This window comes from Heterodontus francisci, chromosome 10 (assembly GCF_036365525.1).
Source record: "Heterodontus francisci isolate sHetFra1 chromosome 10, sHetFra1.hap1, whole genome shotgun sequence".
NCBI classification, from domain to species: Eukaryota; Metazoa; Chordata; class Chondrichthyes; order Heterodontiformes; family Heterodontidae; genus Heterodontus; species Heterodontus francisci.
Genome location: NC_090380.1, coordinates 87,986,385 through 87,998,805, shown reverse-complemented (window position 1 = coordinate 87,998,805; position 12,421 = coordinate 87,986,385). Strand labels below are relative to the sequence as shown.

Genomic DNA, 12,421 nt, shown 5'->3' with positions numbered 1-12,421 from the left:
AATTTGGATTTAATGTAGTTAAAAACTCAGCTGGTTCACTAATGTCATGGCATCAGCTTAAACATGGGATGAAGAAATTTCCTGCTGATTGCCACCTACTGCCCTCCCTCAGCTGATGAACCAAGGCTCCTCCATTCTGAACACCACTTGGAAGAAACACTGAAGGTACCAAGGGTACAGAATATACTCTGGCTGAGGAACTTCAATGTCCGTCACCAAGGGTGGTTTTGTAGCACCACACCTGACCGACGTGCCTGAACCCTGAAGGACATAGCTCCCAGACTCGATCTGCAGCAGGTGGTGACAGAACCAACACGTAGGGCAAAAAACTACTTGGCCTCATCCTTACTAATCTATCTGTCACAGATGCATCTGTCCATCACAGTATTGGTAGAGTGACCACCACACAATCCTTGTGGAGACCAAGTCCCACCTTCACGCTGAAGGCACCCTCCATCGTGTTGTGTGGAACTACCACCGTGCTAAATGGGATAGAGTCAGAACCGATATTGTAGTTCACGATTGGACGTCCATGAGGCTCTATGGGCAATCATCATCCGCAGCAGAATTATATTATACCACCATCTATAACCACATGGCCCAGCCTATCCTTCACACTATCATTACCATTAAACCAGGGGACCAACCTAGTTGAATGAGTGCAGAAGAATGGTGCTATTCCTGGCACAGGTGTACCTGAAAATAAGTTGGTGAAGCTATAGAACTACATGCATGCTGAACAGTGGAAGCAGCATACTAGAAATAGAGCGAAGCGATCCCACAACCAACAGATAGATCAGATCAAAACTCCGCAGTCCTGCCACATCCAGTCGTGGATCGTAGTAGACAAAAACAGTTAACGGGAGGAGGCGGCTCCATGAACAACCTCATCCTCAATGATGGAGGAACCCAGCATGAATGCAAAAGACAAAGCTGAAGCAGTTGCAGCCATCTTTTGGCAGAAGTGTTGAGTGGATGATCAGTCTCGGTCTCCTCTGAAATTCCCGCCATAGCAGATGCCAGTCTTCCGCCAATTTAATTCACTGCACGATATCAAGAAAAACTGAGCGCAGTGGATAGAGCAAAGGCTCTCCTGATAAAATCCTGGTTGTACTGCTGAAGACATCTGCTCCAGAACTAGCTGTGCCCTTCGTCAAGCTGTTCCAGTACGGCTACAACACTGGCATCTACCTGACCATGTGGAAAATTACTCAGGTATGACCTGGCCACAAAACACACAACAAATCCAAGGGCGGTATTGCGCCGGATATCAATGTACTCTTGATCATCAGCAAAATGATGGAAGGTGTTGACAATGCTATCAAGCAGCACTTACTCACCAATAACCTACTCACCAATGTTCAGCTTGGATTGCACCAGGACCACTCAGCTCCAGACTCTGTTACAGTTTTGGATCAAACACGGAAAAAGGAGCTGAACTCCAGAGGTGAGGTGAGAGTGACTGCCCTGGACATCCAGACAGCATTTGACCGAGTATGGCATCAAGGACCCCTTGCAAAATTGAAGTTAATGGGAATCGGGAAAAGTTCTCCACTAGCTAGAGTTATATCTAGCACAAAGTAAGGTGGTTGTGGTTGTCTGAGGCCAAATATCAGCCCCAGGACATCACTGCCGGAGTTCCATAGTGTAGTGTCCTAGGCCCAACCATCCTCAGCTACTTCATCAATGACTTTCCTTCCATCATAAGCTCAGAAGTGATGATTTGCTGATGATTGCACAGGGTTAGTTCTATTTATGACTCCTCAGATAATAAAACAGTCTGTGTCCATATGCAGCAAGGCCTGGACAACATTTCAGGCTTGGGCTGATAAATGGCAAGTAAAATTTAGGCCACACAAGTGCCAGCTAATGACCATCTCAAACAAGGGACTGCAACAACCTCCCCTTGACATTTCACAGCATTACCATCAGAGGCTGGGATTCTGTGACAAGTAACTCACCTCCTGATTCTTCAAAGCCTTTCCACTATCTACAAGCCACAGTCAGGAGTGTGATGGAATACTTGCCACTTGCCTGGATGAGTGCAGCTCCAACAAGACTCAAGAAGCTCAACACTATCCAGGTTGGTTAGTATCCTAGTCACCACCTTAAACATTCACTCCCCCCTACAATCGGCAGACTATGGCTGCATCTACATGATGCACTGCAGCAACTCACCAAGGCTTCTTTGACAGCACCTTATAAACTGACTACCTCTACCACCTAGAAGGATATGGGAAGCAGGTGCAAGGGAACACCACCACCTGCAAGTTCCCCTCCAAGTCACATGCCATGCTGACTTGGAAATCTTTCACCATTCCTTCATTGTCGCTCGGTCAAAATTTTGGAACACCCTTCCTAACAGCATTGTAGGTGTACCTACACCATACAGACTGCAATGGTTCAAGAAGGCGCTTCTCAAGGGCAATTTTGGATGGGTAATAAATACTGGCCTTGCCAGCAACACCCGCATCCCATGAATGAATAAAAAAATGTCTTTTAGGGAAGGAAAGCTGCTCTCCTTATCTGGTTTGACCTAAACATGACTTAAGTGCCACACTGTTGTGCTTGATTCTAAACTGCCCTCTGAATTGGTTTAGTAGGCCACTCAGTTTTGTCAAAGCACTACATCAAGAAGGTGACCCTCCAACACCTCTGAGCAACTAAGAATTGGCAATAAATGTTAGCCATGCCAGCGACAGCCACAGCCTGAGAATTTTATAAAATAATCATTCAAAATGCTCACTGAGGAACCCTTACAAGGAGCAACACCAACTGCCCCATCCTTCTCTTTTGTTGACCTACCCATCCGGTGCACCCACTAGGAGCTAATCGTGCCAACCTCCTTGCCATCCTGCTCATCCCTGCCCACCACAGCGCACTCAGACTCTGCCATCAGATTAATAATTACTGCCCCTTTCATTGTTTCCCTCCTGCATGTCTGTTCGCTCATAAACAAACCCTTTCCATCCACTACCTTACTGACATCATGGATTTGATTGAAATTTCTGTCTCAGCAGCAAAACCTTGCCCTTCACTGAAGCCTCCCCACCTAGCTTTAGATGAGCATTGACAGTTTTTTTCTTAGATGTTCTCATATTTTAACTACTACAGATATTGTATTAAATGACCTGATCAACAATTGCATGATTCATGCTATTTTGAATTTCAATTTACTTATTTTACAATCTGTGGGAATAGCCCTGAATTGGTGGAATTTGTAAAATCTAAACCAGAACTTTGCCTTTTTCCTTCCATAGTACATCTGGGATCTTGTGGTAGATTCCATTTTTGTTCCTGCACGCTGTAAATATTTAATGCTTGAAGATTCTTAAAATACATTCTTTTCTGACCCCTACATATGTTGTAGATTCCAGAGACAGTTTGTCTGCATCTAGAATCTAAACACTGATGAGAAAAATTAATTCAACTGTGTTCTTAGTTTTGCTGAATCTCTTTTTCTCCTCATGCGGGTGAATTCCCTTCTGTATCCCCTGCACTAATCTTAAAATAAATTCATTTTCCTTCTGCTCTTTTACTGTTCAAAATTTACACCTTTCTGCATTGTTTTCAGACTTTATTTCCTGTTTACTGCCTAACTGTATGGTAATAGGTGTGCCCTATTGTGTCCCCAGTCCACATCAACTGATGCAAGTATATTTTTTGTCCATGTAACTGCTAATAAAAAACAGATTGTGCTTCCCATTCTCAGTTAATTATACGATTAACATCATGAGTTTATTTTTAAATAAAGAATTCCACTTTTAGGAATGTGGATCTTATTCTCTAAACACCACTTGGTTTTGTTCTGCTCTTCTATGTTCATTTAAAATACTTTCCATTTTTTCTGCATTGAATATGTCCTTAATCAGAAATAATGTCTGGCCAGCAGATCAGTACTTTTGATTTTAGTCAAATAATTGATTTTAAATGTGCATTTTCAACTTCATAGAGAAGGTGCAGCAGAGAATCTTTATTGAAAGAAAACAGCACCTTGACTTTTCTGTAGTTTTCCTTAAAGGGACAATATTGTCAAGGTCAACAGTCTTGATATACAAAGTGGGAGGGGGCATTGATGCAGTTGGAAATTTAATTCTATCACCATGTCAATCTCATCTGCAGCTGCAAATTTAAGATTGTAACATCTGAAATTTCTTGCAGCTTCCAATATGTTACATATTTTCAGCAGAAACCAAATAACTGAGCATTGACAAAACCCCCTTAATTTAGCAGCACTGTCCTTTTTTTATTTATTTTGCTGACCTACATTAGATCCCAGTTATGCAATGCCATGATTTTAAAATTCTCATCCTTGTTTTCAAATCCCTCTGTGGCCTCGCCCCACCCTATCTCTGTAATCTCCACCAGCCCCACAACCCTCCAAGATTACTGCACTCCTCTAATTCTGGCCTCTTTTAATTGTTATGCCACAGGGGACCATGCCTTCAGCTGCAAAGGCCCTGAGCTCTAGAATTCCCTTTCTAAACTTCTCCATCTCTTTACCACTTTTTCTTGTTTTGAGACACTCCTTAAAACCAACCCAAAATCTGCCCTAATATGTCATCAGTTCTGATGAAAGGTCACAGACCTGAAAAGTTAACTGTTTCTCTCTCCTTCCAGCACTTTCAGTTATTATTTCTAACATCTCCTTATCTGGGTTGGTGTCACATTTTGTTTTATAATGGCACTGTGATGAGTCTTGGAAAGTTTTATCACATTAGATGCACTAAATAAATACAAGTTGTTGTTGCAGTTACAGTTACAATACTATGTTTAAAAAATAGACCATACCTGAGAGGGAATTACTGAGGTAAATCTTGTATCTCAGAGAGTTACACAGAATGATACCAACAAATTTCCTGTACCGGGTTCGTTTGACAAACCGCTTGCCTTGACACTCTGAGTAAGAATCAAATTTGAAGGAGTATTGTGTCCAGATGGCATCTTTCCCTGTTAAATATAGAGTAAAAAGTAAGATAAAGGGTGTGCTGTTCTCTTCCAATGAACTACAATGAACTAATTCATAATACGGCCATTATGACACCACTTGTTGCAGCCTTTGGCCCATTTGCACAACTACCTTCTAGGAATATGCCATCTGATGGCTTCAACAATAAACATACCAGTTATCTGTTTCCATGCTTTCTCCCACATAGGTACTAATCATCCCTAAATAACATCCTTCAACTGTAGTCTTGCTAACAGTGCCTGTAGAAATGTCTATCAGTGCTACTTCATGATTGGTGTCCAAGGAGTATAAATATATAGAAATATTAATCTCTTTGTATCCACTGTTCCCTTTTGGTCCCCTTTTCTATCTCTCCTCCCATATATTACAACAAGTTGTTACCCCAGAAAACCAAATCTGGTCATCCAGTTAAGAGCTCATTTAGCTGGAATAATTAGGTTCAACTGATGGGGGTGAACCAAGTATTGAACACTGCTGTTAATGGACAAATTCACACAAGTAGTACTTTGAAAAACTAACAAAAGGGCATTATCTTCATTTAAAAAATAGCTTTTGTAGTTTGGAGAGAAAGTGTCACATTGAAGGCCACAGAAATGAGAATGGAATTGTAGAGACTACTCCCAAAAATCTAATAACTCCATTAAAACAATTATTACCATTAACATTAGCTTTGATTACAGGAAATAGCAGCCCATTTGTATATTACAGGCAATACTTCTGGTCTTCTGTTTCCATGGGAAAAAAAATGCAAAATTGTGGAAACTAAATACAAATTAAAAATGAGAGGAATTGTGCAATTAAAAAAGTATTTGATCTAACTAGTATTGTAAACCAGTGATCCAATTTCCATTTTATTATTGTGCCTGACATCATCGCACTGAAACACTGAACAAAAATAAAGAACTGTACCGTTGGACAAACCAAATGAAGAAGAATTGTAGATCACATTTTTATGAAGATGATATCCCTTTATACGGTATAATTCTTTTCCCCAGTGCTCTAAAGTCACAAATCTTATCTAAATAATGTCAAAGAAGGTGACAGTATTATTATGTTTAGGTTGACTGCTGACCGATAGCGGAGCAGAAGAGGCACGAGCGACTGATTCTGTACAAACCATCACTGCATTGAGTGGGATGTATGAATATTGTTGGATTATAAAAATAACCTGTAATACACACCACAAACCTTTCCTAGTGGGCTCTTGAGCATTAATGTTCAGTCTGAGTTAACCACATCATATTGAACTAAAATCATGCATGTGCTATATTCCATTGAGTGCTTGGCTGCACCATTCAGCTGAACCCAACCTTGGCAGTTTTTAATGCTTCCATTCTTTCATCAAAGAAGTATGTCCTAACTGGAGTTTGTAGCACTTACCTGGTATATATTCACTTACGCTGGGGTCCGCTACAGGGTTGGGAGGTACAGGAGAAAGAAATTAAAAATAGAAAATAAAAGAAGAAACATTAGAAAATAAAACTTTTTACAATTAAAAAAAAAGTAAAAGTCTATTACAAAAGAGTAAATTAACAAACATTAATTAATTTTTGCTAATTTGTGTTTCTTAAGATACTTAACCAGTATTTGCACTGGATTGTGCTGAGAAGCAGATTAATTGGGAGGGCTAAATTGAAGAATATTAACCAGAGTACTGACTTTACAATGCAGTTTTTACCGTTATTGCTACTTTATTGTCTATCAGGATATGTAAGTAGAACCTTGATCTATCGTCCTATCATAAAAGCACAATAAACAGTGGAACATTACGGATTGCTCGGTTATCACAACTCATAACTTTATAAATACTCATTACTACAAGGCATAGAAATTAGACCTCCTTGTGTGATTTTACAGATATAAATTGCTAACCTCCTTCACAAAGGTAATCTCCCCTCCAACTCTCTTCCATTCAGAGATACTTTCCCTGTCCAACCCTTTGCAGATAATCTCTCCCTGTAACCCCCTTCCTCCAGCTCACAAAGGCTAGTTCCCTTACAGCACTGCCCCAATTCTCTCTCTCATTCCCCCTCCAACAATCCTCCATAGAAATATTGATATAGATATTCAACTTGCCACCTGGGTGCAAAACTGGCATCATGGATCAGCTAATCCGTAACAGGAATTGGCTGATTTTCATTTCCTGCCCCCTCCAGCAAAACCTGTCCTTGAGCTTTTCTCTTCCCTTCCTAGTTCTGGTTTTAGGCTTCCTGCTGCCACTCCCACCCTGAGTGCCACTCTAAGGCTGCCTCCTCAATGCTGTTCCAGCCCATCTACCTCCTGTTGCTGCTCCAATTTTCAATGCCACTGTAGACTTTGGCAAGATATCCTCGTCTTGTTTTGTGAATGCCACTAAGCAGAGTGTTGGGAATATTAACAAGAATCAAAGCCGTGATTACAGGCATTAAGAGATATGCAGCAGAACTAAACAAGGAGCCTCAGAGTGATACTGGTTTTCATCTTCAAATGCAACTCTCCACATCAAATGTTGATACTTGGCATGTAGGTGTGATTAACACTGAAGAAAAGGATAGCAAGCATTCTCAGAGGGCTATTGTTATGGTCTTCACAGTCATGAAAGTAAGACGTAATTCTTAGACCACTGCCGAAATCTGTCCCAAATTACTAGTTTGATTTCTTTTGATGAATTTAAGGACATCCAGAACTCCCAAATGGCACTCAATAGAAATAACAATTTTAATTGTAGAATCTGACCTATTTGATATATGTCACATAAAATAAGCACAACTGCACATTTTCAAATTAGTTAGCAATTGTCTCGCTCTTTTTGATCATAAATCTAACTCCTAATATTTCCTGGTTGTAGACAGATTTGGATATCACTTCAGTAGGTTCGTGATGAATGTTGCTTTTACACAGCAGTCTTGGCATCAGTACAACACCCTCTTGATACTGATCCAACAGTAAATATGTAACTGTACAGTGCAAAAATGGAAGGAAGGAGCAAAATGGGACTATGCACCCTCCCTGTAGAAACAAAACCACATTTTATTGTCTGTAAGGACTGTGTCTTTGAAGTTATCCAAAATCATTATTTTTAAAAACTCTTAGCTTCCTCACACTTCCTCCTGGATTTTGAATGCTCCCCAACTAATGCTTTTTGCACATTGGAACTTGTAGCTTTTAAGCTAAAAATTCCAATGATGATAGCAAAACATAGGGACAGCAAACATTTCCAATATACGGTTCCAAGCCCAATTTTAACCTTGCACACCTGGCAGAAACCAAGTGAGCCTACAGTTGAAGTTGGGCAGAAAAGTATCCCTTCTGATTTGACTGCCTTTCTGTGGGATATAACTATAAGTTGCTGTCTTTAGCAAGTGTGTTGGATGCCCACTGGAAGGCAGCAGGGACCTGCTTTAATATCCAGATTGGCCTACAATTATGTCATCGTGCCCCAACTGCAATTTGAAATCCAAGTCTGCATGGTAAAGCAGTCCTTGCCAGCCCAATCCTTGGCAAGTGGATCAGGGCAAGAGGAGGCCCAGAAAAGTAAGTAATTTATTTTTGTTGTTTCCTGGTCTCTGGGGAGTAAAAAAAATTGACGTCATGATAACAGTACTGGACTAATAATCCATAATTATAAGTTCAAATCACCCCATGGCATTTTGTGAAATCAAATTCAATAAATCTTGTCATTTGTGGCTAGCACAGAAAGTGGCCAGGAAAGCTGCTTGATTTTTATAAAAAGCCAGCTGATTTACTAATGTCAAAGAAGTGAACTTGCCATCCCTACCCAGTGTGGTCTACATGTGACTCCAGTGGTTCACTTCTCATTCCATCTAAAGTGATCTAACAAATCCTGCAGTTGTACAAACAATTGCAATGTCCATTAGGAATGGGCAAGTGTGGCTTTGCCCTCATCCTGAAAACTTTAGATTTTCACTTGTTAGCCTGTAACTCATGCTGGAACATACAGGTATATGGAAATCCATGAGAGAGGATCAAACTCTGTTGCGATGTCCCCAGTGTCAAAGAGCCTGCTGATAAATTTCTCCGTGGCCTCAGCCCTCCCTATTTTTGTAATATCTTCTAGCCCTACAACCCTCCAAGAACTCTGCGTTTCTTCAACTCAGGCTTTTTGTGCATCCTTCATTTCCTTCAGCCGTGTCTTCAGCTATCAAGATCCAAAGCTCTGTAATTCCCTCCCCAAACCCCTCTGCCCCTCCACATTTCTCTCCTCATTTAAGATGCTGCTTAAATCCCACCTGTTTGACGTTTGGTCACCTGTCCTCAAGTCTTCTCCTTTGATTTAGTTACACTTCTGTGAAACACTTTGACACATTTTACTATGATAAAGGTGTTATATAAATACATGTTGTTGTTGTCAATACCCTTTTGTCAAGGCTGACTTGGATGAAGTATTGGAGAGCTGATTGCAGCCATAGAACCAGCAACAGGAGTGGTATGGAGAGAATTGAAAATAAATGCCACTCGTAGCCCAGATTGAAATATTAGCTGTGTTTTGATATTTTATTATTCTAACGGTGAAATGCAGATACAAATGTTGAAGCAAGAAAGTTGACTCAAAGATGGTCCCTATTTTATGTTCTCCCTGTGTTCCATTGTTTAATTAGTAACTTTAAAATAAGTTCCATTGCTGAGAAGTTTGAAAGAAAATACTTATAGTTGAATTTTTAACATGGAAGGAAAGAGTAAGAGTATTAAAGATGGTTCTGGTTTGGCTGCAATTTATCCTGGCTCCTCAAGAGATTCCCCCTTCCTCTTTCGCCACACTTGCTCCCACTCTCCACACAGTGTATCTATATACGATTCGGTATCATCTTGTCACAAGATTTAAGCATACTGTATAGAAATCACTAAAAACTACTGGACAGGTACAAATAAATTTGAAAGGCTAATGGAATGTTGGCCTTTAACTCAAGGGGGCTGGAATACAAAGGAGTGGAAGATTTGTTACAGCTGCGCAGAGATCTGGTTAAACTCCATCTGGTGTAACTGCATTCAGTCTGGGCACTGCACCTCAAGAACAATATACTGGCCTTGGAGTGGGTGCTGCACAGATTCACCAGAATGATATCTGGGCTAAAAGGGCAAAATTATGAGGCAAGTTTTTATAGGCTCAGCTTGTTATTCCCGTGGATATAGAATATTAAGGGGCGACCTAATTGAGGTGTTTAAGAGGATCAAAGGAATTGTTTGGGTAGATAGAAACTACTTCCTCTGGTGCAGGAGTCTAGAACAAGGGGTCATAAACTTAAAATTAGAACTAGGCTGTTCAGGAATGATGTCAGAAAACACTTCACACAAGGGGTAGTGGAATTCTCTCCCTGCTCCCCCTCCCCCAAAAAGCTGTTGAGCCTAGGTCAATTGAAAATTGAGCTCGATAGATTGATGTTAGGCAAGTGCATTAAGGGTTGTAGAATCTGGGTGAGTAAATGGAGTTAAGATGCAGATCAGCCATGATGTAATTGAATGGTAGAACAGGAACTCTGTTCCTTGGTTCACATTCATTGTCCTTTTTGAAAAAAACAGAGAAATACACACTTACCTGATTCTGTAACAAAAGGAAGTGGGTCACTGGATGGACCTCTGCCATGTAAGTTTGTGGGTGTCACTAAGAATGTGTAGCTGTCAAATACACAAGGTTAACACATTTAATAAATTATACAATATTTTGTTTCTTATTTAAGATCAGCCCACTCTGCTCAATCCTTTTAAAATGTACTTGGGCAGTTCTTTTCAAATTGTACCTGTAGGGAATTCTGACAAAGTTTACTTGTTTATCCCAAAAATCCAATCCAATCTTAAATCAGTCATCTAAGTTTAGACATTAGATTCCACAACATGCTGTAATTCGCTCCCCAAACCCCTCTGCCTCTCCACATTTCTCTCCTCATTTAAGATGCTGCTTAAATCCCATCTGTTTGACATTTGGTTACCTGTCCTCATGTCTCCTCCTTTGACTCAGTTACACTCCTGTACAGCACCTTGGCATGTTTTCTGTGTTAAAGGTGCTGTATGAATACAAGTTTATATTATAAACACAGTTCTTGGCCTGTAGGACTAAAAATGACCAATATTTACAATAATGCATTGTCCTAATGTTAAGCTAGGTGACTCAGACTCTGGACCACAGTTCTCACTGCAGCACATATCAGCAATAGCCATCGGATAAATACACAGGATAGCCTAGGCTAGGATGACGTGTGTGTATCAGTCAGGTTCATGTGATGCTATTCTACCTATCAATGTCATTTCTTTCATGAATGACAAAGTTTTGCTGTTTCCCAGTCTATACAAATGAGAAGTGGGATTGTGACATCTCTGAATAAGTTAATTGAATAATGCTTAATTATATAGATTCTCTCAGGATTGTTAGTAGACTTTTAATTCATTGCATCTTCTCTATTGCTGACTATGTTGCTGTTTTCAGATCTTGTGGAAGAATTCACAGGCTGAGAGGCCACGACGTAAATGCTCCTTCCATTTTTGTAACCACCTTTACACCACACAATATGGTAGCTGGTCCAATATGGAAAGAGGGATTTATGCGTTCCCATAAGGGTGGGGAGGGGCAAATACATCTGCCAGACATGAACACCCTGCTGGATGCCAACATAGAATCTAGAGCTGGGGCTGTCTGGAGAGGGGTTCAAACCCTGCATTTCTGACTCAGTCAGGAATGCCAAAGGATCGTTCTACTTTAATTGGTGAACACTAGTAATGTCATCAGGAGAACTGGTTTGTAGACATTGCAGAATGGGACTCTGAGAAAGCTGAATTATCACCAATAGATACAATCAAAAGCCTTCAACTACTTTTCTCCAAATAAAACCCTTCATTTACAAAACGCATTCTTTAAATACAATATAAAATAACCATAAGCAAATAAAAGAATGTCTAAGTTCATAAAAAATTCTTGTAGCTGATTTGCAGAGCTTCCTGTTTAGTTATATTGAATTTATCAATCCAAACTAGTATATAAGGTCTTGTTCTGCCAAGTATGAAGCAAGCAAACAGAAACAATGAAGCCCTGCTTACCCAGTACTGTAATAAATGTAAATCCATCTAACTGCATGTTTTGGTCTCGATATTCCCGTGTTCATTTCCATGACAGGCTTAAAATGAAATCTGTCAGGGAAGTTCTAGTTTGAGTATACTTGATCACTATGAAACTGTTTCCTATTAAGACTGAAACTGTGAATGTGCTCTTTAGAATCATAGAATAATGCAGTGTAGAAGAAGGCCATTCAGCTCATCATATCTGCATCAGCTCTTTGAAAGAGCTATCCAATTAGTTGCATTTTCTTGCTCTTTCCCTATAACCCTGCAATTTTTTTCTTGTTAAGTATTTATCCAATTCCCTTTTAAAAGATATTAATGAATCTGCCTCAAGCACCTTTTCAGGCAGTGCATTCCCGCTTATAACAACTTGCCGTGTAATTTTTTTTCTCTCATATTGCCTCT

The 12,421-nt window shown here is 40.1% G+C and overlaps 1 protein-coding gene across 14 annotated transcripts in view; it reads right to left on the bottom strand.

Moving 5' to 3' along the window:
* Window positions 1-12,421, bottom strand: part of LOC137374607 (fibronectin type III domain-containing protein 1-like) — a 323,625-nt gene that overhangs the window by 6,301 nt on the left and 304,903 nt on the right. For all 14 annotated transcript variants that reach the window (XM_068040959.1, XM_068040964.1, XM_068040968.1 and 11 more), the window contains 3 exons: window positions 10,503-10,582; window positions 6,350-6,379; window positions 4,792-4,950 (listed from right to left, as the gene is read on the bottom strand). In XM_068040959.1, coding sequence (XP_067897060.1) covers window positions 4,792-4,950; window positions 6,350-6,379; window positions 10,503-10,582 — 269 coding nt within the window. The remainder of the gene's footprint in view (window positions 1-4,791; window positions 4,951-6,349; window positions 6,380-10,502; window positions 10,583-12,421) is intronic.